Below are 26751 nucleotides of genomic sequence, written 5' to 3' on the forward strand. Positions count from 1 at the left end.
TCTGAAATTTTCGTGTAAAATTTATACCTCCAGACTAGGAGAGATGGTGGTGCACAACTTCTAATCACCAGATTGTGCACAAATATGCCTGGGTTAAATCCCAAATCTCTCCGCAGCGCATATGAAGAGAAGGCATATATCACTGTTGATAGTGATTCGTCTGTTGAATGGGGATGTTAAGCTTGACGGCACCCTTGGTGCTATTCAATAGGAGTAGGCTACGTGCCAGCATCGAGTTTCCCCTTCTCCCTTCCTCATCTTCATCGTTACTCATTCCCAACATTACACTTACACTCACCCTGCTACACATGCACAGTGTGGCCCACTGAAGTGGTGTGCAACTTGAAAATGGGTCACAGTCCTGCCATCTATCCGCAATATGCGGAACCTGAATCGTGTAATTGTGGCAAGCAGCCTCACTGCCAATGACAAGGTTAGGTAGGATTTGTTTATTTAACGACACTGTATCAACTACCGGAACTATGTTATTTAGCATCGATGTAACTAGAAATAGATGGTATTTGGTGAGACGAGGCAGACGTTCACTTTACGGTTGGGAAAACATCGGGGGGGGGGGCGCTTCCGTACAGGGGCAGCGCCAAAATGGCGCCAAAAAAAAAGAGAAAGAAACTACATAATATAGCAATGAAATATCCTGAACGATTTTGAAGAGAAACGCACCATTTCCGAGAAAAAAAATATACCATCACAACACCTCAAAAACCGCTTAAGGCAGAAACAAAAAAAAAAGTATCATTTATCTCTTATCCTCTTTTTCCACTCCCTCTACCTCCCTCGCACACTCTTCTACACTCTCATTCTTCCATCCTTTTTCCCCTTTCTCCGCACACAACTACTTTATTTCTACTACCTAATTTTACATCTACATTACATACCTTATTATTAACAGCCGAAGTGGGAATCGAACCCACGCCCGAACAAAAGTCCAGAGTAGCAGACAAACGCGTTACCGCCTGAGCTACGCCAGTTACCGTGTAGGGTTAGGATTTGATCTGAGTTTGCCTTTAGTTTTAGTCGCTGGTTGCGCGAATTGTAGGAAAAGTAAATAGCAGGTGTTCATATCACCACCTGACATTGTTTTAAAATTCGCGGCTATCTGATATTACCTTCGTATGCTTTCGTGCTTTAGTGGGAGTGGACAGGAAGTGTGTTAATGGAAGGCTCTGGAACACGTGTTTGAATATTTCCCACCTGATCTTGACAGAATGTAAACACAATGGCGGCAATGAAACGTGTACAGGGAATAAATAATTTTATTTTGATGAAATGGTTGTATACTTTGGTACTATTTATGTTTATTTGTAAGACAACACATTGTGATGAAAGCGAGAAAGTAAATAGGGCGTCTACTGTTGTCATTGCATTGCTAGTAAGAAATAAAGCTCATACGCTACCATATTTTTTGACGTTACTTGAGAGGTTAGACTACCCAAAAGACAGGATTTCTTTATGGTAAGTTATGTTTTCTGTTTAATTTTAGATCGTTACTTAATAACATAACCATTGAATGATATTACATATTATGATTCCAAGAAGTAATACTTTTGAAACGTTTTGACGTGGGTACCGCGTTCTGAAGTGGTGATGTAAAATATACATTACTATGCTTAATTCCACATTAAAGTGGGCGAGTTTTTGTGGAGAATACAAATATAGCAGTTTTGTTACCTGAATAACTTGTAGCTTTAATTTTGAACAAAAATACAATCAAAAGACGTAATTAACGAAATCTATTTGGTATCAAATTAAAGCTTCGCTCCTTAATAATTCTACGTCATTGTTATCAAGTTATCGCAGAAGAAATTTTACATTAATAATTCTTTACAATTGCGTTACCAAAGAAGGATAGGCCAATCTATTCATACCCACGTATCGACCAAAATGCGTAGGCTATATGCAAGGCATACCAAAAGCCTGAACTAACCAAACCTAACCTGTCACCGATTCTCTGCTTTATGAATACTCGCTTTCTGTCTGTCTGTGTAGGGGCTACCTACCAAGAAGCTTACATGCAAGGCATGCTGTCCCGCCTCTCTGCCTGCCATCACTTTCATAACAATTTTCCACCTTTATTCTGGTGCGAAATTGGCGTCGCCACTCAATTTGTCTTTTGTTTATCATACATATGACTCGATTAGAAGCCAAGTATGTAAATACACCCTTCCTCTGTTTAGTAACGCAATTGTAAAGAAATATCGTGCAGTATAACTTGTTATGCGTCTGTCATTTTAGAACTACTATCGTTAACATTTTATTATTATTATTTTTCGTTTATTGATGTACTTAGATTATACGTTTATTTGATGACCGTGGAATAATATTTAACTACAGCCTGATACAAAATCGACCTATTTCCTTATTATGCACAAGTTTTACACAATGTCAAATTCCATGTTAAATGGCCGGTATGAAATGCACAACAATGATAACAATGGGATTGGTTTTGCAAAGAGGCGACTGGGTTAGGAAATAAGGGTGCAGGACCTGTCCTGGTTGAGGATTTTTGGAGCTTTCCCCCAACCCATTAAGAGCAAATGCTGGGTAACTTTCGGCTCTGGATCCTGGACTCATTTCACTGGAATTATCTCTTCATCTCACTCAGACGCTAGATAACCATCACAGTTGATAAAGCATTGTAAAATTACCAATTAAAAAAACTGATATTGAAGTATTTTTCGGCATATTTTGTAGACAGGAAAAAGAAGAGATCCCCCTCTTATTACATTTCCTTATGTTTGTAATAAATAAATTCAATATTTTGTATTTGTTATATATCATTCGTTATCTCGTGAATCCAAATGCTTGTGTGCACTGTAGCATATAGTAAAAACCTTATGGTGCGGGTAAATGAGCTCGCTGGCTACAAGTAGAAGCGTAGGGAGGAAGGTAAGGTTCTCACGTCACTTTCTTCTCTCCTGACATGCAGAAAAGTTTCATGAGATAATGGTCTATACAAGGTAACTATAGTAGTTGAAAAAGCGTCATAAAATAACCAATTAAAAAGTTTTGGGAGGAGTATAAACTGAAATTAGTATAAAGTGAGTTTGATATGGTAGCGGGATAAAACTGAAAATATTGCAAAGAAAGTAAAACTAACTATAGGAAATCAGACCTAATCTAATATAAACAAAAATAACCAAAAAGAACTAAACGATAGGTTGGTTTCTGCAGCAGTTTCCAACCGTCATGAGCTTGTGCACATCAGCTTTACTGTTCATGCAGTTCATTTCCTGACAGTTAGAAAAAATTGCAGATCAAGCACAAACCAATCTCAAATCACATTGACGCATGCACATTAAGATAGTTACGCTTTACTTTTATCCACTGAACTGGCACACACGTACTTTTTGCATTAATGTTTTATGTTTCCATACTAATCTACATTTGGTTATTACAATATACTGTAAAATTTAATTACGTCTTCAAATACGAGATTGGTAAATTATTTTACAGTGCATGAACATTTGAGTAGAGATGGTTTGAAATTAATTTCACACTTATCATTGCTGATGTTGGAACAGTTTTCAAACTGTTGTGAAACCATCACAAACTCGCTGCAGAAACAAACCTATATGAAGAAACCAAACCTAACCTAAACTAACTAAAAATAACTTGAAGTTACTAAATGTAACCTGGGAATACCATAAACTAAATGTACCATGAATAATCTAAACACACTAAAACTAACCTGAAAAAATGAAACCTAACCTAAATAAAGATTTGATCTTGAATCCTTTGTTTTTAATTGAGATAATTAACTTGTCACTATAAATTTGCTATGCCTCATGCTTATGTGAATTTCAGTAGGAGGTCCTTGGAGTCATGACGCTAAATTTTGATCTCCATTACTGGTGATCGCCGTTGCACTACTTATTTGCGTCAACGCTTAAGTATTGCTATTCAAAGCGGAAATGCAATGAGCGTTTTGGGTACTCTTCCAGAGTCCAGCCCTTTGGACGAACTTTTTCTCCTGTAAAATTTTTTTTTATCTCTATGTAAATGTTTATATTTAGTGTAATTGTAACGGTGAAAATATTGTTAATCCAATAATTTTTTATTTATTTATTTTTTTTTTCATAAGTGTATATTATTTTTGGGAGTGTTTTTGTAAGTAATTTTATGAGGTTGTTATTGATATGCTGATAAATTATTTGTAATGATATTTCATTATATAACATATTGCAGTAATAAGTTTTAAGCTAGCTTCATTTTGTAGATCTGTGGTCCTTGTCAGTTTCTTGTTGTTTTAGCTATTTAATTAAGTAAACAATGTTTTATATTAGTTGCTTGTCTTGGTTACATAGCCTAGTTCAAAATTAGAGGAAAACTCATAGAAAATTAAAAAAAAAAAAATGGAAAAATGTCACATAGATCTGGAAAGTCCCCTGTTTGGCTACGAAACGCCTGTGAATAAGAAAACTAATTTCTTAATTTTTATATAAAACTATTATTTTCAACTGGTCTAGAAGTTTAACAGAGAGACCAATAAAGCATTGATGATACGATGATGACAAAATACTGTTACTAATAATTATTGTATAAAATGGCTAATCTTAAAGACAATCAATTACATCTCCTGGAGGGTGTACTGAATGTTGTGCAAGAAAGATTTAAGTATCTAGTCAATTTTATGTCCAATTAGGGGCACACACAAGGGGGGCTTTATCGGGTTTGAACCCCTCTCTTAAACTTTTTGAAAAAAAGTAGGCCTATATATTTAGATGTACTTTTTTTCTTTTCATAATCGTTTTCCCTTCTGTAATTTTTCACTGTCAGAGTAACACAGTCTACATCGACATAAGGCACAGTCCTCCTACCCCTCCTTCAATATAATACCTGTACTTGGTGCTGTGCACGTTCAAATTATAATAATGCTATCTTTATTAGAGACACCTACTGCCTCATAACGACCTTATAATAAAATGAAGCCGACACAATATGAAATTTAATTTATTGTGAAACATATTGAAAAGGTTGTTTTGACAGTTCTGTACTGCAGATGTTAAATATTGTGCATTGTCGATTTTAAACTTATTTTAAGAGTGGCATTCACCCATTTGTTAGAGTTCTGACTTTATTGTGATATGTTTGTTTAAGGTTTGTGGATGTGACAATTGATATTTTTAATATAAACTTCACATTTTCGTTCGGGGTTCTTTGATATGTCTAAGCAAGCACAAAGCTCAATTCTACAATTTTTTAGCAAAAAGTCGTGTAATGATTCTCGTGAGTTTGGTGAAAATTTCACATTGGCAAACGTTTCTTCGTAGCCGCATCATGACCGTCCGACAATAATAATAACAGTAATAATAATAATAATAATAATAATAATAATAATAATAATAAACGATAATAATATAATAATAATAATAATAATAATAATAATAATAATAATAATAATAATAATAATAATAATACACAACATTTAAAATGCAGACATGTAAATTGTAAACAATTTTAATGACACCCCCCCCCCCTTTGACAAAATTCTGTGTACACACTGTGTCCAATCCAAGACATATGATATTGTATATCTGTAAATTATAAAACATATAAATATGAAGTGTCCCGTGCTGTGGCGTCGCTGTCTAAGGCATCCTGCCTGGGACTCGCGTTACGGAATGCGCGCTGGTTCAAATCCTCACGGGGGAAGAAATTTTCTTATGAAATTTGGGCCAGTGTAGGGGACCAGTGCCCACCCAGCATCATGATGCACTTGGGGAGCTATGATAGGTAGCAAAATCCGGTAACGCAAACCAGCTATAATGGCTGGGGGCTCATCGTGCTAACCACATGATACCTCCATTCTGGTTGGATGATCGTCCACCTCTGCTTCGGCATGTGGGCGTGAGGCCAGCAGCCGACAGGTCGGTCTAGGCCCTTCATGGGGTGTAGCACCATGGATTTATAAATATGAAGTTAACAAGTAAATTAATAATGTTGCATGCACTATCTATCTGTGTAACAGAGATATTTTACTTTTTATTTTAGTAGGTTATTTTACGACGCTTTATCAACATCTTAGGTTATTTAGCATCTGAATGAGTTGAAGGTGATAATGCTGGTGAAATGAGTCTGGGGTCCAGCACCGATAGTTACCCAGCATTTGCTCATATTGGGTTGAGAGAAAACCCCGGAAAGAAACTCAACCAGGTAACTTGCCCCAACTGGGAATCGAATCCGGGCCACCTGGTTTCACAGCCAGACGTGCTGTTACTCCACAGGTGTGGACAACGGAGGTATCTATAGCACATTAAACAAAAATGATTTCGTTAAATTATTTATATTGTGCATATTTTTATGAAATTAGTACATAAATAATGTGATACTCATGGATCAAAAAATTTTTGTACAATACATGATTGATTTATCGTACTTTATGATGATGATGATGATGATGATGATGATGATGATGATGATATGATTTATTTTTTTTAAGTGGTGATGGCCCTCCACATTTTGTATTCAGGGACTCATCATCATTATTTACAGAATTCTTTACTACACTAACCAGTTCTCAAAATTATAATCCTGCCCCCAGCTTGAACCCATTATTCATCCTCATATAATATTCTCCTCAACCCCCCATCCTACCACATTTCCACCCTACCTATTCTAACGACCATTCTCCAAATTCATCTAATATCTGACTAACTATTCCCCCTTTACACCAGAGTAGATTACTGTCCTACCCTATACATAATAACAATGGCGGCTCGTGATAAAATATTGCGTGTGTTCACAATTTTGTGTTTAAAAATCGAAGAGAGTTAGAAATCGTACTTTTAGCCTAATATGAAATGTCATGATTCCAATATTTCACTAGCGAAAAAACCGTATATAAATTCAAAACAACATGTAATAATAATAATAATAATAATAATAATAATAATAATAATAATAATAATGGTTGTGAAACTTGGACTCTCACTCTGAGAGAGAAACATAGGTTAAGGGTGTTTGAGAATAAGGTGCTTAGGAAAATATTTGGGGCTAAGCGGGATGAAGTTACAGGAGAATGGAGAAAGTTACACAACACAGAACTGCACGCATTGTATTCTTCACCTGACATAATTAGGAACATTAAATCCAGACGTTTGAGATGGGCAGGGCATGTAGCACGTATGGGCGAATCCAGAAATGCATATAGAGTGTTAGTTGGGAGACCGGAGGGAAAAAGACCTTTAGGGAGGCCGAGACGTAGATGGGAGGATAATATTAAAATGGATTTGAGGGAGGTGGGATATGATGATAGAGACTGGATTAATCTTGCACAGGATAGGGACCAATGGCGGGCTTATGTGAGGGCGGCAATGAACCTTCGGGTTCCTTAAAAGCCATTTTTAAGTAAGTAAGTAATAATAATAATAATAATAATAATAATAATAATAATAATAATAACAATAATGAAACCCAGTCTTTTTATTTCCAATTTTTCCTGGTAAGCCATTTTACCCAGTTCTTTACTATTCAAAATTACTTGAACAGAGTTAATTGTTCACGTTTGTTAAAAATTAATACATACCACAGTGCCGTTATTTACAAATGCGTGTGTTCAGTAATATATTTTGATTCACAACACACTGATACACTGTAGCCTATACCAGTACTGTAATCCCATTTGTATAGATTGATTTCTATAAATACATGCCAGTAAATATTATTCTTAAATAATATACACCACCATACAGATATTTAAATTCATACCACCATCACATTCAGCCAGCACGTGTTTGAAAGCCAAACTATGCTATAGTGTAGTAATTCACAAACTACACTCTCGTAGCAGCACTGTACACACACCCACATGAAGTAAACGTTCTGACAGTGAGATGCTGACACCTATAGGCTATTAAATTTCCTCCTCGAGATATAGCACGTGAATGATAGGGATCGATGCACCTGACATCTGTAGGATAGATTCACTGTTCACTTAACGCTTTGTGCTCTTGACGAGTCATAAGCGGCCAGCGAAAGACAATTTTCTCCCGCGCATGCGTGAAATTCCTGTAACCTTCTTGAAAAGAGCACGGCTTGTACGTGAACAGATGTTGTCAAGTTTACATAAGAAGTTTATGCAAGATGCGGGAAGTTTAAAATACTCGATCGTGATATTATACATCCCCACTACGTCAATACGGTATTAAATAATAAAACTAGTCGTGCATTAATGGAAACAAGGTGTTCACGTGCTCTTGTGCTCTTATTGACGCACCGCCACTGCATAATAATAACAATCACCACGACAAGAGCCACTGGATTAACTCAGTCGGCTAAGGCGCTTGCCTGTCGATTCGAAGTTGCATTCGGGTGCGGGTTCCAGTTCCGCTTGGGCTGATTACCTAGTTGGGTTTTTTCCGAGGTTTTTCCCCAACCATAAGGCAAATGTCAGGTAATCTATAGCGAATCCTCAGCCTCATCTCGCTTATCACCAATCCCATCGATGCTAAATAACCTCGTAGTTGATACAGCGTCTTTAAATAACCAAGTAAAAATCACAACAAATTCTACACACTATTATTGTTTTTGGTCCATTCTCAATTCTACTCCATTATTTACTCTTGTTTCCAGAACGTATGTAACATTTCACACACACCACACTTCTTCATGTAGGTAACTAACCTTCTTGGCCAACCTTCTAACACCCTCACTCCTTTCCCGTTTACCTTGACCCTTCCCTGTTTCACTTGAACCCTTCACACCAATTCCGTAAGTCGTAATATTTCTTATTTTTTAACACTCTTATCTTCTCCTTCTTACCAGTTCCCCTCCCCGGCTCCTTTTTCTTTCTTACAAGGGAAGGGTTTCGGCTCGAACAGGAATTTTTGGTTAAAAATTTGTACATAGGCTTACCTCACAATGGTGATGAAGACCGTAAAAGCATTCATTTGTGTAACTCTCCGTTTGGTTGGTATTGGTCAATACACTTCTTTAAAAATGTACATGAGGATTCTCTATAAAATGCATGAAACAGCATGGAGCACAGTAATAAGCACAACACGCAGAAGCAACACCTGAATAATCTTCTGAACCACACTCCAGTGCTGAAAAATCAAATGCCACCTGAATTACATTTTTGAAGTCCGAGACTTGTTCAGGATTCACGTAACCAGCTGACTGCCAGGAACACTGAAGCATAGGGCAGTATACTGGAGCAGACAACAGGTTATGAATAACAGAGTGCATTTTCATTACAAACACTCGATTTCCCAAGTTAAGTTCTAGATTCTCAGCAAGAGTCCTTATGCAATCTGTTATCCTCTGAGCATATATTTTGTATTGTCTGAGGAAATAGATATTCAGAGGCTGGATATATTTAGTTTTTTTTAGGTGGAATGATCATACATTCCATGTCTTAGCCTTGGAATAATTTATTTCTTAAGGTCGTGTCCTTGTGCACATTCAATGACTCACACAACAGTGTACATTTTTGATTAACTGCAATATTTTCAGACAGAATGTTGGAGAAAAATGTTCTTAAATGGGCTCTAGACATTTTACCACTCGCACTAGCTTCTAGGCTAGGCTAGGCTTACGGGTAAGATCCCCCACCCCCTTAACTTGTGCAGTGTTCTCCCCACCCCTCAACTTGTACAGTGCTCTAACAGACAAACCACACATTACACAAACGAATGCTTTTGGGAGCTTTACAGAGATGTAAAGACGAGCCTGTATACAAATTTTGGATACGAAATTCCTGTTTGAGCCGAAACCCTTCCCTTGTTAGTTCTTTCACTCTTTTCGGTATTGCCCCCAACAGCTGTTCCCGTTGACTTTGCTGAGTTTGCACTTCACTCACTATCACGCACGCATCCTTATTCTTCATTGTCACACACTGATTGCCTTCACCTGACGTCACTAGCTTATCATAGTTTATATCCTTTATGTTTTTACAGGGTTCGTAGTGATCATAATGAAGATAATACTCTAGAAATATTAAAGATTTGGCTCTCATCTGTTGAGGGACAATATCACTCAATAAACTCAGAACTGCTCTCGTCGCCTCCTGAACGACTGTCTGATCAAAAGGGTCCAGCACATTGGTCTTCATTACGTTTCACACATGTTATTCAGTTGCGGGAAGAGGCTTTGGTCGCTGCCAGACAGTTGTGGGCTGATTATTTATGGGTGAGTGTTCGGAGTTCTTACCTTTTGTTATTGCCAATTGTTTACTTATCTTGAAGTGGGTTGCAAGGAGTAGTGAAGTGCATTCCATAACCTCTCCTACTCAATTCCCACCCTCACCTTCCCGTGGTGCAACCTGTTCTTAGCAAACGAGGCTCTGGGGACCGAGTCACAGCGGTAAAACTGTACTATCAAAATGGAGAAAAGTCCATTTCAACATTCTGACCTGCCATGGCATGCATAAATGTTTTGTAAGTGGTGAAGAGTTGATGTGGTCGGCAGAGTTGCCTGATAATTTTCCCAGCTAGGTCATATGGTCTTGCTAACAAACTGCATGTTTGGTCCTCCAAACAATTTGAGGGTTGTGTGTAAGTAACTGCCATAACATTATCTAGGTCCTACACATGTAAACAAAGTATTTATATTACAAAACAAGGCCATCCGGGCTTCCAAGACGTTAAGTCCATTGAAAGCATGTCCATGTGACTTATGTCCTCTAATATTTTTGTCCATTTTCATTTATGTGCACATTTTATGTGCGACCATTTTTTTTGGGTCCATGACTGTTATGTCCACTTTCATTTATGTCCAATTTTCTTTAAGTCCACTTTTATTTATGTGCGTTTTTATTTAAGTCCACTTTCATTTATGTCCACTTTTTAATGTCCACTTGTCATGGATCAAAATGAAGGAGCTGGAGCAGGAGCTACTTGCCAATACTTTTCTCTTTATAAAAATGTTGGCAAGTACACAACAAATTTTGATGGCGAAGTTGAAGCCATTTATACATCACTTCAAACTGTATTTGTTTGGCTAAACCAGTGCAAAAACATAGTCATCCTGTCTGACTCCAAAGCTGCATCCAGTCCATCAGCTCAACTACATCCCCTAAAATGGAAAAAGTAAAAGAAATTCATTGCATGGTAAAACAAATTCAAATGCTAAATAAAAAAGTGGTCTTCCAATGGATCCCGGCCCACTGCGGACTGAACGGTAAGGAGAAAGCAGATATGTTAGCAAAGAAAGGAACTTATATCAACTTAAAAACAAATTTCAAGTTCCCATATGAAACAATAAAGCGAGTCATAAAAAGAATAAGTTACAGCGAACAGGCAAAACATCAAAATTCAAAATGGAAAGAATCATTCAAAGATCCAAAACTAATTCCTGATCTGCCTCGAAAATCTGCCGTGGCAATGTTTAGATTGATTACTGGTCTCCACATTCCTGTTTGTGCAACATCTTGCATTACACACATCTCTCTTTCATTTCTCCAGTATCTCTTTTGCCCATTACTGCCTCAGTAAACACCTCTATCGTATTGGAGTACTGAATTCACCTAAATGCTTACTGTGCACCAGAGAAGAGGACATGGAGATGGAGCACCTGGCTAATTGTGAAACTCTTAGGACATTTGTGGACCTTCCATCAAAATATTGGGAAGCAAGAAGGATGATGACTTCATTGTTAAATCCAGAGCATTAGATACACACACACATTTAATATTACATCAACAGTATTCTTAGCTTCCTGTTTCATTGTTCATCGAAACTATGGAAACAGCTACCCTCTTTCCTCTGCAGAGTACATTGAGCCATAACCATGGATGAAGCAAAATTGATCCAGCCTAAAAAAGGAAAACCTTTGCTATTGTATAAAAGTTTTTGTTATCATCATCATTCATACAGCAGTAATGGGCAAAAGAGATACTGGAGAAATGAAAGAGAGATGTGTGTAATGCAAGATGTTGCACAAACAGGAATGTGGAGAATGGCATACAAATCTTTAAAGAAGGTAATTATACGCATATCGCAGACCCGGCCGAGAATCGCGTCAAGGAATAGTCGCTCGAGTGAAACGCAGGGCTGAAAGTCAGCGAAACCCATCACTAACGGAAACATCATTTTTGCCCCACAGTTCTTTTACATGCCAGTAAATCTACCAGGGGCAGCCCGTCCTTATGTGCTACAGTGCTACAGCACAATGATAATTTTTGCTCAAATAAAGTGTTTGCAATACCAAAGTATCTGATCTGCCATTTGACAATTTCCCGTTGTTATGTTCATGACGCGTTATAGAGTGTTTAGTCTTCGCTCTTTGGTGTCTCAGGGGGTTCGTTGTGCTACTCAAAACTTACATGAGAATGTAGACAGTTAATGCGCATGTGCGAAGCTGAAACAACTGCTCTGATTGGCTATTTTTACGCGGGGAAGTGCTGTAGTCAGCTTCAGCACAGCACAGCTTGGAGATTGCAAAAGTAAAGCGTAAGGAAAGAATGCTTGTTTGTGGAGGAACTCGGAACTATGTACAATGTATTTGGTAATTCAAATGTTCGACTGCTGCTGCCATCTACCAGTTTTTTGAGGTTCCTCCTGAATCAATCAGCAAGCGACGGAAAATTGAATCCCAGAAAATTGATGCCAAGGAAGTATGTAACCGTATAATTCAGGAAACTACTCATCGTTTCCAATCTTTAAGCTACCTAGACGCAACAAAATTGTTAAACAGCGAATTTTTTGACAATTTTTTGCATAATTTTCCAGAACGCGAACTTGAAGTTGCTGTCAACAGCTATACTGTACTGAACAAAAGAATGTTAAAGACACAACTTGGAGTTCTATACGGAAGATCCGACTTCCGAAATATAGATGGCTGTTCAATTGTTACAAAACATAGTCTCCAACAATTCACAGAATCCATTCTGTGAAGTAATGAAGTTGTTAAATATTTTGGTTACAACACCAATCACCACTGCTGAGCCAGAAAGATGCTTTTCTTGCTTGAAACGCATAAAAACGTTTTTAAGGAACACTATGTCCCAGGATCACCTCACTGCTCTTGCAATACTGTCAATAGAAAAGAGTATGATGTCCAGGATGGAGGGATTTAACGTTTAACACCAGGGTAATTGACAAGTTCTACAGTAGGAAGGAACTCCATATTTCGTCACTAGGCGAGTCTCAAATTAAGATAAATGCTTATAAGTGTATACAGTAGGCCAATATAGAGATTGCAGCACACTCATTATTTTGACCACCAGCCGCTACTGAAATCTACTGATATAAGCCTGTCGCATTTAAGCACACTAAGGCTCAACTCATACAGTTGACATCTTTGCGATTATTTTGCAGTTATGTGTGATTATGCTGTGGGTGGTCAGGAATTAGTATTGAATTATGTGGAAATACATGATGCTAACTCACACGGACCACAAACTGAAGTCATTGTCGTTGTCTGTGGTCGTGAGACGTTGGTATCACCCACAGCACAACTGCAGAATTGTCGCTGTCGGTGGTCGAACATGCAACATGCCGACCACATGCCAACCACTCGCCATCGACACCGTATCCTTGGAAATGATAGATGCTTTCTTGGCAAATAGCAATCTTGCAGTGTGGTTGTCTGTGATTGATATGGACTTCAAGCGACGACAAAAAAGAAGCCCGCCTGTGGTCGGTTCCGCCGACAGCACAACCACACACAAACTGCAAAATAATCGCAAAGTTGTCGGCCATGCGAGTTCAACCTTAAATGTCATCGACCTGGGCCGTGATCGAACCCACAACCTCGAGCACAGAAGGCCAGCGCTATACCGACTACGCTACCGAGGCCGACAGCATCCATAAATGTTCCCTAAGTGGTGAAGAGGGGATATGGTCGGTGGAGTTGTCTGGCAATCCTCCCAGCTATACTAAAAGCCAGGTTATGAACTGACTAAACAGGAAGTAGTTAGCAGGGCGAGAGGAAAGTGCAGGTTAGAGGAGTAGCTTGTGCAGCGATGACACGTTGAGTATGGCGGGGCGGGGGGGGGGAGGAAACGCAGTTTTTCATTGGACCTCACGTGAAAATGTCGTCTGCTAACGAAAATCTTGCAACGGAATCACGGAGACAGTGTAAACAAACTTCCCAGTTCATTTGCAGTACCACGTGCATTACGAGTCGCATTTCGTACCAGCGTCATTAGCTCGCGCTTTCTTAAAACAGTAATTTTAATTACTAATATTGTTGATAGTGTTATCGAGAACTATATACAGTAGTTATTTTAAACATATCGGTGACAAACGCTGAACATGCTTTGAACCTCGCGCCACTATGTGGCAACAGAGCTCAGAAAGAGAGCAACAGAACGTTACTTCCGGTTTAGTCGGTTCATAACCTGGCTTTTAGCATAGGTCATATGGTCCTGCTAACAGACAGCATGTTTAGTCCTCCGAACAGTTTGGGAGTTGTGTGTAGGCAGCTGCCATAACATTATGTAGGTCCTACACATGTAAACAAAGTATTTATATTGCAAAACAAGGCCATCCAGTATATTCACTTGAAGCTTTTTAGTAAGATATATCTCGCTTGATAGTCCTATGTAAGCACAGTGGGCTCCCACATTCCGGTCTCCCGACTTGCTGTTATGTGTAACCTCACATAAAGGGGTACCCCTTTCACTGTCTGTACATCGCTGAGGTCTTCATTTTTTACTCCTAAGGTCAGTCAAGAGATGCACTATATTGGATAAAATTAGAAATTATTAAATAAGAGAAATGAAGATGTTTTCCTAGCAGAAAAAATCACAAATTATAGGAATTAGTGGGCAGAACATGTTAATAGAATGGTACCAGAAAGGATCACTAGAAGAATGATGTCCTGTAGACCTAAAGGGAGAAGACATCCGGAAAGACCTAGGAAGCATTAGACAGATACACAGTGATGAATCCATAACAGGCGTATCCCTACTCCTTGAATTGAAGAAGAAGAAGAAGAAGAAGAAAGAAGAAGGCCATTAGAATAATGACAAACTCTCGTATTGACGAACATTGTCGTCCATTATTTATGAGAGAGAAGTTTGTTTATACTGTACATTTGAAATTATTGTTATTCATGAGAGATCATACGTCCTTCTGGTATGATGCCGTAGATATTAATGAATATTGAGTATATTTACAGGAAAGAGATTCTTCATTACGATACAAGGCAGCAAACTGTGTTTAATATGTCGTCTGTTAGATTAAGTTAGACCAAATGTAATTTTGAATGTATGGCAAGTATCAAATAAATGATTTCTCCTTCATTTGTTTAATTGTTTTACCTTTTTAATATGACAATATTGCATTTTTTATGTTCATGGAATGTTAATATAGAATATAAAACATAACTTATATTATTTATGACCTCGTATCAACCAAGAAGAAAGAAATTAGACAGGTCTAAACGTGCTTTGAAACAAGAACCTGTGAACTGATGAGAGAAAAAGAAACTGACAGAGGAAGACTGGCAGGACAGAAACAACTGTAGTCTGGAGAATGGAGATAAATTGATATTAAAGCAGGCACAGAAAGATATGAAAATATTTTACAGCCTGCTAAATGAATGAATAAAATAAATGGATGAATGAATGGATGCACAGACGGACTGACAGACAAATGGATGGACTGACTGACCGACCTGCAGACAGACAAACAGATGAATGAATGGATGAATTAATGAGTAGATGAATGAATTGATAAATGAGCGAGTGAATAAACTTATAAATACGAGTAAATGCTTGAATAAATAAGTGAATAAATGAATGGATGAATAAATGAGCTAATTAATGAGTGGATGAATAAGTGAGTCATTGGATGAATGAGTGAGTAAATGAGTCAGTGAGTGAATGAATGAATTAAATAAGTTAATGACTGAGGGAATGAATGGTTAAGTAAATTAATACATAAAAAAATACATTAATAAATGAATGAATGGATATATACATATTGTACATACATACATGAATGAATCATTACGTAAGTAAGTAAATGTTATATTGCAAGTGTTATGAAGTGAATCGTAATCAGGAAATTAATATTGTATACAGTACAAAATAGAAATACTTTAATAACATAATTTGCATTGCAAGTATTTGGGAAGTGTAATAATTATCTAAGACTTGTATACCTTGCCTCTTTTGATTGTTTCATTGTGTTTCAGTTCCTTGACTGTGATGTCTTCATAACAAATCCCAAGATTCTGAGGTTGCTCATTTCTAAAGGCCACACAGTGGCAGCACCAATGCTCAAGTCAGATGGATTGTATTCTAACTTCTGGTGTGGGATGACAGAAGAATACTACTACCTCCGAACCGAGGACTACAAGCCCATATTGCAGCGTGAGCGTGTTGGGTGTTTTCACGTGCCCATGGTTCATTCTTCAGTACTCATTGATCTCCGCCGAGCCTCTTCCAATGGCCTTACCTTTTTATCTAGTAAAGTGCCTGATTATAAGGGACCACATGATGATATTATCACATTTGCACTTGCTGCTAATAAGTCTGGTATGTATGCACGTTGTTTATCACACTTTGAGAGTGTTTTACTTTCATATTGTATAGAGCCGTGTTTCTTAATCGTTTCTATAAACATACTCCCTTAGGCTTTCAATATTAGTTAAATATCTCACTTTTAAATATCACATTGACAAACCAATTTCAATGTGTAACAACCATTGATGCAGTGGCGGCTGCTGCATATTTCTTAAGAGGAGGAAAGAAGTTAACAGCCTACATGCATACATGTAAGACCAGGTAGTGTTGGGGTTGGCCTTCGCTTCTGTATAGCAATAATCTGTTCTTGTAAACTGAGTTTCCTAAATTGTCCAAAATATATTATGTTTTCACTTCCATTCATTGTTGAATAATTGCGCAAATTAACAATTACAAGGAAATTCACAAACTCGTAGAATTTTTCGAGCACACTACAGCATCACACGTGTTGGAAGAGAGTAGCTACGAACTCATAACCGGAACCGTTTTACGGAAATGGGAATGGTAAATAATCTGAGGAAATCGAAAACACTGCACCCACCCACGTGGTCTGTATTGCCACATATACATTTTACAAGTTCATTATCACATGCTTTTGAAGAATGTCAGTTCTTGTATCATACTATCATTATTGTTCAAAGCTACCAGTGGCCGATTAATTTTTTATGTTAAAAATGATGTAGTTTGGAGCACCTACTTTCAGTTTCAAATATATTTGCACAAAACTGACAACTTGGTTGTTGCCCTGTCTAGTAAACAATGAATAGAAGTGAATTTCAGGGGCCACTACGTAGAACTACTTCCTCTTTGTTTTACATAAACCCGACTTTAACTTTCAAATATCCACGTAAGTTTCAAACCATGAATAGTAGCCTATATAAAGTGCATGTTTCTTATACTGTTATATCCATATCCACGATGTTTCGGACTGAGTTATATAGGGCTTCAACTGTAGGTCTACTACAAATTATAATAGGGCATAACCATAGGCAGAGTTATGGGAGGGTATGTGGGAGCACTGCCCCCCCCCCCCCAAATTTGTCTGAACTCTGTTAACATAATAAAATATTGAATTCAAAAGACTTTTTTTGCTTTTGTTTATGAATGCGATATTATTTGTAAATGCTACCATCTTATCATCTTCCTGGAAAATGGCTGTTTTCACAAAAAAATCTTTGGAATATGGTTGTTTTATGAAAACTACTGAAAATTATCATTCCTTTAACATGGGACTATTGTGTTTTTTTTTTTTTTTTTCACTAACACCTAATTCAGTAGATGGCCGCTGCAGACTTCTAACACAGGAGTACAGGCTGTTGCAAAAGAAACATTACAGTGCTTTCATTCCTCAAACGAAGTATAGGAATTCTTACACATTCAGAAATTTAAAATAAATATTATAGTCTAGACACATGATCTGAAGACATTAATTCGTCAATTTAAGCACAGAAACTTAATCATAAACAAAAGCAAGAAAAGTCTTTTGCATTCAATATTTTCTAATGTTAATAGAAAAAAGAAAAAGAGTTCACACAAGTTTGAGGGGGCAGTGCCTCCCATGCCCCCCCCCCCCCCCCATAACTCCGCCTATGCTTTTAGGGTAGTTTGCATAATTTTAAAATTGAATTAGTCGTGAAGAATGTATATTTTGCCAAATGACTCTTTTAAACTGTAATATGACTATAGGTCTACTTCTTGTTTCAGGTGTACCGTTGTACATTTGTAATGATCATATTTACGGTTTTGTGATGGTTCCACTGGAACAAAGTGATTCCTTAGAACTTGACTTTATGCAGTTAACAAATTTGAAATTGGAAGTACTGGGTACGTATGATTGTTATTCCTTCATTATACTGTATATAGTATTTATCCAGCTCACATTTTGCTTTTCCTTAAGCATCTCCCAAACCTCCTGAGTCCTGAGACATTTGTTGTTTTATTTTAAAGTTCAATATAATTCTTCACCTCACCACTGGCATAGCTCAGTCGGCTAAGACACTTGCCTGCCAATCTGGAGTTATGTTCGGGTGTGGGTTCGATTCCCACTTGGGCTGATTACCTGGTTGGGGTTTTTCCGAGGTTTTCTCCAACCATCAGGTAATCTATGGCGAATCCTCGGCCTCATCTCGCCAAATATCATCTCGCTATCACCAATCCCTCGTAGTTGATACAGCGTCGTTAAATAACCAAGTAAAAAAAATTCTACACTTCAAAAAAAAGTCATTGACATGAGGAAAAATGCTGAAAAAATTTTGCAGGTTACAGTTAGGGCACAAATGTAGGTATGTTATACTATACTTTGGATCTCTGCACATACATCTTAAATCATAATCATGTATGAGGTATGGTATAGTATAATCAGTGGCGGCTCGTAGAACTTGTGGATTGGGAGAGCTGCAGCAGATTTTGGTACATACAAATTTCACTTCTTGATACCATTACTAATAAGTATAGGACAAAAATAAATGCACTACATATCGAAAAACCAAAACTTGCTGACTTAGTTGGGAGATGTCTGTGGCATCGTTTGCTAATCGCTAAAAAAACTAATACCATCGATTTCAGTCTGAATTTCTGATCGGCAGACAGTAAACTTGCAATCTACCAGTTCATTCTGAATTGTCTTAGAATTACCTTTAAACAGTGGCATGTTCCAAATGATTTTTGAGAGGCTGGTTTAGATTATTCACGGACTGTAGCAACCCACGAAATACACCAGAGTCCTTCGAATCGTTTTTTGATCATGTCCCCTAAGGGGAAGTTCATATTGGCCACAAAATTTGATACAATCAATATTTTTTAAAAATAATTTCACGAATTTTTTCTCACTTCTTGATCATGTTTGAGAATGTTTGTTTTGTTCGTTTCACTTAATTGCGCAGCAATATTAGTTTTACCTAACATAGCCAATGAAACAACATTTTTCAGGTGAGATTGCGAAGATTCGTGCTTTGTAATTTTTAGGGGCAAATGTCCTAAATCTGTCACACCACTCCTAGTCAATGCAGCATCACTACCGAAGAGGAGGCAACGACAAATGCTCAGCGTAAATTTCATTGTTATACTTCCTAACATATATGTACTATTTCGGCTGGATGAAGCTTGAGTAAAATTTAAGTTGGGTAACGAACGACCCTTTAATTTCACTTTGTTACATCAATTTTCTCCGCAAGGTAAAGTTGAGAAAAATAAAATTAATATTCTGTAATTCACACACACTCATGCTTGCACATTTTTGCACTGGTTAAGTTACGGTACTAAAACGTCACACCAAAGCAACACTCAGATATACTGATGGTGAACAATTTTCTAAAACTGGAAAAGAAGTCTCTTTCGTATTTTACGTGCTATATCAAAAGGATTATACTCATGCAATCATCTTGAGTTAAGGCAAATATTAGATTCTGCTGGAGGCTGGATATATATGTAATAATAAGGCAAAAGAGAATATTAATTTCGTTATATTAACTCGATAAGATTCTACAACAATAAGTATGTGAAGAGAAAATAAAAATTTTGTCATTAAGTTTCAAGGGAATAGAGAATCCATTTGATGTAGCGTTACAATAGCAGTGTGGGAGGGGAGGAAAGATCTTCCCTTGTTGCCTGGCTCTGCAAGCCACTGCAGCGAAATATGGGTTTTAAACTGCGGCAGTTTCCCTCTCCTTCCCTTCACCTCTCTACCCCCTGACCTAGCAAGACACACACTCTATGATCTGTCCCATCCTGCAGATCCCAGGACGACTTTGAATGCAGTGTCAATTCCAATACAGTCGACGCGCAAAAAGATTATGCATAAGATAATAGTACATATTCCCAGCCAGATGAAATATAAAGCAATTTACCAATAAAAGCTGTAACAATTCTTCTAAAAATTAAAATAAATATTATTTTTATTTTCCTGTCAAAGGCATATGACTCCGTTAAGAGGGAAGTATTATATGATATTCTTATTGAATTTGGTATTCCCAAGAAACTAGTTCGATTAATTAAAATGTGTCTCAGTGAAACATACAGCAGAGTCCGTATAGGTCAGTTTCTATCTGATGTTTTTCCAATTCACTGCGGGCTAAAGCAGGGAGATGCACTATCACCTTTACTTTTTAACTTCGCTTTAGAATATGCCATTAGGAATGTTCAGGATAACAGGCAGGGTTTGGAATTGAACGGGCTACTTCAGCTTCTTGTCTATGCAGATGACGTGAATATGTTAGGAGAAAATACACAAATGGTTAGGGAAAACACGGAAATTTTACTTGAAGCAAGTAAAGCGATCGGTTTGGAAGTAAATCCCGAAAAGACAAAGTATATGATTATGTCTCGTGACGGGAATATTGTACGAAATGGAAATATAAATATTGGAGATTTATCCTTTGAAGAGGTGGAAAAATTCAAATATCTTGGAGCAACAGTAACAAATATAAATTACACTCGGGAGGAAATTAAACGCAGAATAAATATGGGAAATGCGTGTTATTATTCGGTTGAGAAGCTCTTATCATCCAGTCTGCTGTCCAAAAATCTGAAAGTTAGAATTTATAAAACAGTTATATTACCGGTTCTTCTATATGGCTGTGAAACTTGGACTCTCACTCTGAGAGAGGAACATAGGTTAAGGGTGTTTGAGAATAAGGTGCTTAGGAAAATATTTGGGGCTAAGAGGGATGAAGTTACAGGAGAATGCAGAAAGTTACACAACACAGAACTGCACGCATTGTATTCTTCATCTGACATAGTTAGGAACATTAAATCCAGACGTTTGAGATGGGCAGGGCATGTAGCACGTATGGGTGAATCCAGAAATGCATATAGAGTGTTAGTTGGGAGACCGGAGGGAAAAAGACCTTTAAGGAGGCCGAGACGTAGATGGGAAGATAATATTAAAATGGATTTGAGGGAGGTGGGGTATGATGATAGAGACTGGCTTAATCTTGCACAGGATAGGGACCGATGGCGGGCTTATGTGAGGGCGGCAATGAACCTTCGGGTTCCTTAAAAGCCATTTGTAAGTAAGTCAAATCAGGGAGTGCTGCAGCTCCACAGCTCTTATGGACGGGCCGCCCCTGAGTATAATACTACACTCTCAGCACTCAGGAGGCTAAGTAAATGTAGGATTTACTTATAATTAGAGCCCGAATTTATTTGCAGAAATTGTTGCTAAACTAATCATGCAAATATGCACAGATGTTTACTAAAATCTGCGCTGTAAGGCTGCTTGTCCATAATCAAATTTTCGTGAAATTCAACGCTTCACAAGAGTCTTCAAGACTTGCCAATCCATCAGGCTTTATTGCCAAATCATTCACAATACTTTAAAATTTTTTTTATTGTCCTGGAAGTAAAGAATGGTTTAATTGATCAAAGACTTGAGAATTCTTTGAAGGAATTGACCAATGGGATTCGAAAATATTATACCGCGAAGAACCACGCAAAAAAATGTAATAATAACATGGCGTCCTGGCCGAGAAAAGTTGTTTGCTAGTTAATTCAATTATATGACTTAAACTCATGCCTGTGTGCCGTGGGTTCTGTGGAACATCAGAACAAAATGAAGGAAAATAATGCTTATGAGGAAATAGCAGCGCAGTTACCTCCAGTTAAATACCAATACATAATACACTCAGGGACAAAAAAACCGGACACTTCTATATTTGCTTGTATTTTGTTGCCAATTATTTCAAAATGAAACAAAACCCATTTAAACAAAATAACGTTTCATTTAGCACCTTATACGACAACATTTGAAAAAAAAAAAAATTCTCTGATGAGAAAATTTACAACAAATTACAAAGGGCGTATAACTATGGCATCGTTTGGTCTAACTGTTTTTTCATTTTATGGTGCCTTAAACATTAAAAACTCTTTTTAGTAACGGGTATTACTCCCTCTGGCTTGAATAACTGCATCCATATGTCTTGGCACGCTCTCAATTTGGTTAGCAATGTCTTCTTGAGGAATAAGTTCCCATTCTTCGCCAAGTGCTCGCCTCAACTCTTGTAACGATTCTGGTCTCGGTCGTCTATTCTTAACACGCCGTCCCAGCATGTGCCACACGTGTTCAATTGGGTTCATGTCTGGACTCCTTGCTGGCCATGGAAGAACATGGATTCCCACTTCTTGGAGATAATCTCCGACCGCATGAGCAATATGCGGCCGTGCATTATCATGCATTTAAAAACAAAATTATCGCCTACAAATTGGCCAAATGCACAATATGATCAGCCAAACATTCATTTATATACCTATCAGCTGTTAGTCTTCCATTTCCAACAAAAACCAACTCTGTACGAGCATCCGTACACACTCCTGCCCAAACCATCACTCCACCACCTCCATACGGCACATTTTCGGAAATGCAACACTGTGAAAATCGTTCTCCCCTCCTTCTCCAAACTCTTTCACGTCCATCAGGTGAGCACAGATTGAAACGGGACTCATCGGTGAACAGAACACATCTCCACTGTCCATTTCTCCAATCCCTGTGATCATTTGCAAAATGCAGTCGTTCAACTCGATGCATCCTGAGAAGTCTGGGACCAGTTGCAGGTCTACTTGATATCAGTCCACTTGCTTTCAACCTCCTAACTGTTTTGGCCGAAATTGGGCGTCCATGCATGTTAACAAATTGCTGGGCTACACTAGTAGCTGGCAGGTTGCGCTCCCTAAGAACTCTCAACACCATATACCTGTCTTCATTTGGATTTGTAGCTCTTGGACGACCCGAACCTGGTCTTCTGGTATATTCTAGGGTCTCTCTATACCGTTTTATGGCATTATGGGTTGTGTTTCTAGCCATATTCATAACATTTGCAATGTAACATACACTGCGTCCATCATCGTAAAGGGCTACAGCTCGAGCCACATCTTCAGGTCGCATCTTGTTTTAAGACAAATGTTACAACCCCATTTAAACTCAGAAAATGTAAAAATAAAAAAATAACGAATGATAACGATAATGAAGCACAAAATGGTTGAGACAAAATTGTTATAGCTGAGACTCCGAAAGCAAAATTGGAATATTTGGTTGTAATGGCTTGTTTATAAAACAAAAAACAATCAACAATGTATACACGTCTCCATAACAACAGATGGCTACCATAATATTGTATGAGAAGATAATGTTTTGCAAAATACCAGCAAATATTAAAGTGCTCAGTTTTTTTTGTCCCTGAGTGTATATTTTTTGAATGAAGAAGATTCTAACCTATAAACCTGGCAAATATTAGTCGTAAATATTTTGTTTTAAACCAATATGCATTCATAATATTCTTCGTTTTAGAGTTGAGTATAGTTAAGTAATATAAATATTGTACTGTGCCTAGTTATTCTCCAAAGAATATACATATTTATACTGTAATATCATGTTTTAAAAATTTGTCAAATCTTCAGCAGCATAAAACAGTCTTTGGGAAATATTTTTTCAATATTGATCAATCTTTGGCAAGTTTTCTTGTAAGGGAGCTATTGAATTGGAAGAAAATTTGACCATGTACAAATACCTTTAGTCTTATCATATTCGTACTAATATTAGTATGATATAGCTACAAATGAGTTAAGGTTTCGACAAATTATTTGTGAGAACGATTGGCATGAAGTGTGCAGTTAAACATTGATAAACTGATTTGTAACATTCACTGCAAAATATGATTTATTCTCGGTGATCACTGATTATGCAATTCACCCAATGGCATGCCAGTTTGTTAAGCAGTTCACTGACCTCTGGCAAATAAAATTGTGAGACAAGGCATAGTATTTAAAGAGTATCAGTTTTGCATATATTCCATTTTTTTTAATTGGTTATTTTACGACGCTTTATTAACTGCGATGGTTATCTAACGTGTGAGTGAGATGAAAGTGATAATGCCAGCGAAATGAGTCCAGGGTCCAGCGCCGAAAGTTACCCAGCATTTGCTCTCAATGGGTTGAGGGAAAACACCAGGAAAAACTTCAACTAAGTAACTTGTTCCAAACCAGGGCCTGCTCGTTTCAGGTCAGATGTGCTAATCATTACTCCACAGCAGTGGACCTATTCCGTTATGTTATACGAAACTTGAATTTTGCATATAAATTTGGGCTGCAATTATTATAACTGTTAGGTTAATTCCACCATATTAGTGCTACTGGTGTCTTAACTTTGGTAGTATATTTTTATTGATGCTGTATTTAGATAGATCACTCTTCTGGTTAGGGATACATTAATGTACTTTGCTGTATGCTGTATCATTCTTCGATTAGATGTATACACAAGCTTCCTATTCTAACAGTTAGTGTTCTGTAGTTTGTACATTTGAGATAAATATTTGATTCTATCAGCAATTTCCAGTAATTTTTATTATAATAGAGAGTTTTGAGAGAGCAGAAATTTATTACTTGAAAAAATATACAGGGTGTTTCAGAAATACTTTGACAAACCTTGGAGGCATGTTTCTCACACCAAAACAAGAAAAACGTTCATATAAACGCATGTCCGAAAATCCATAGTTTTTTAGTTACTAATGAAAGAACATAATGAAACATCTGTCATATATTGTCAGCTTTGTAGCAAGTGTTGCAACTTTAATCAATTCAGAAACTCATAACAATGAAAGTTTACGTTGAACGCTTTCGAGGTACAATCCAACAACTTAATTTAAGTTTGTAACCAACAATATTAATTTTGTTAGATAATCGAATAATGTTATCAATAAAAGTCTGCTGACGCACCCATTGTATCCTAAATGGCTATGTGTTGCCAAGGAGACTTGTTTACTACAGTCATTTGTCATTTGAACATTTATTATGAGTTTCTGAATTGATTAAAGTTGCAACACTTGCTACCAAGCTGACAATATCTGACAGATGTTTTATTATGTTCTTTCATTAGTAACTAAAAAACTAAGGATTTTCGGACATATGTTTATATGAACTTTGTTTCTTGTTTTGGTGTAAGGAACATGCCCCAAGGCTTGTCAAAGTATTTCTGAAACACCCTGTATTGTATAAGAAGATTAAAATATTACAGCCTACTAGCAATGCAGGTTAAAAGAAAAAATCATAGCATTTTAAAATTTCTATTTTATACACAGTGTTACAAGCTAATTTGTTTTGCCTCATAACTTTCGAATGATTGGAGTAAAAAGAAATCTACTCTATACAATGAAATCGAAATGCATTATTGTGTAAAGGTTTAGCAATATAGTTTTAGGAATCTAAGATTGATTCAACATGAAGTCTGGTATTATGTGTATAAACAAGGTTTATAATGTATCCTTTTTTTTTAAATTGAAAATATGTCTACGAAAAAAAAAACAACAGATGCATAGTTTTACTAGGGGGAAAAGGGGAAGGCAAAGAGAACAAAAGGGAACCAAGGAGAACATTCGGAGAACATGGGAAAGACAAAGAAAACGAGGCAAACACAAGAAGAACAAGGGGACTAGAAAGTGAAAACAAGGAGAACAAGGGGAGTAGAAGGAGAATAAGGGCAACACAGGAGAAACATGGAAATAGACGGAGAACAAGGGGAACACGAGAACAATGGGAATACAAGAAGAACAAGAGGGATATAAGTAGAACAAAGGAAATATACGAGAAGAATGGGGAGGTTGCTTTTTTATGTGACGGTCATTTCCCAAGTTACCACTTATACCTAATGAGGAGAAACTTTTTTAATCCGATAGTCAAATCATATTCAGTTGGTATTGTCAGTTTTGTTCGATAGGAGTTGCCATAGAAACTTTACTGAACATGTGCTACTCTTTTCTTTAAGTTTGAAATCTTTATAATAATGTAAATTGTAACAGAACATAAGTCACATCCTGCAATTAATAAATGAAAATGGTGAAATAGATAATCAGAAGTCCTGCTATCGATAGTATTTTTACTTATGTTTTTCTTATTACCAGTGGAAAATAGTCCTCTGCCAGTGAGTGAACTTTTTGCCCAGTATGTGAGCTATCCAGAACAAGACACAATGGATTTTGACAGTATCTATATGATTAATCTTCTCCGGCGACCAGAGAGAAGAAAGAGAATGCTGAATTGCTTCAAAGAACTTGGCATCAGAGCAACGATTTTGAATGCTGTCGACGGACTGTGAGTACATGCACATTTTATCACAATTTGATTTGCTTCTTAAGAAATACTCAATGCTTATTAGTAGAGAACTGGTTTGTGATTTGTTTTCAGCTGTATTTTTATATTTTTTGATAACATATGTAAGTTTTGTCTCTTGCAATATCTCATGAAAGTTTTTAAACATTCTGCATTATTCTGATGATCTACATATCTTCAAGAAACAGAACTGGCGTGCGTTTACGTAGTCTACTTGCTTACTT

The 26751-nt window shown here is 37.1% G+C and overlaps 1 protein-coding gene across 1 annotated transcript; it reads left to right on the plus strand.

The window, feature by feature from the left end:
* Window positions 1–1228: 1228 nt before the first annotated feature.
* Window positions 1229–26513, plus strand: LOC138716520 (glycosyltransferase 25 family member-like). Its single transcript, XM_069849668.1, has 5 exons — window positions 1229–1473; window positions 9918–10149; window positions 16105–16447; window positions 18140–18259; window positions 26320–26513. The coding sequence occupies exons 1-5, from the start codon at window positions 1238–1240 to the stop codon at window positions 26511–26513; spliced, it is 1125 nt and encodes a 374-aa protein (XP_069705769.1). The 5' UTR covers window positions 1229–1237.
* Window positions 26514–26751: the final 238 nt, after the last annotated feature.

The sequence above is a fragment of the Periplaneta americana genome, chromosome 16 (assembly GCF_040183065.1).
Source record: "Periplaneta americana isolate PAMFEO1 chromosome 16, P.americana_PAMFEO1_priV1, whole genome shotgun sequence".
Lineage (NCBI taxonomy): Eukaryota > Metazoa > Arthropoda > Insecta > Blattodea > Blattidae > Periplaneta > Periplaneta americana.

Excerpts from the sequence above, each read along its gene's own strand:
- LOC138716520 (XM_069849668.1), top strand. The coding sequence starts at position 1,238 with ATGGCGGCAATGAAACGTGTACAGGGAATAAATAATTTTATTTTGATG. Across the intron at positions 1,474-9,917 it reads AAAGACAGGATTTCTTTATG|GGTTCGTAGTGATCATAATG; the intron begins GTAAGTTATGTT and ends ATGTTTTTACAG. Across the intron at positions 16,448-18,139 it reads ACTTGCTGCTAATAAGTCTG|GTGTACCGTTGTACATTTGT; the intron begins GTATGTATGCAC and ends TTCTTGTTTCAG.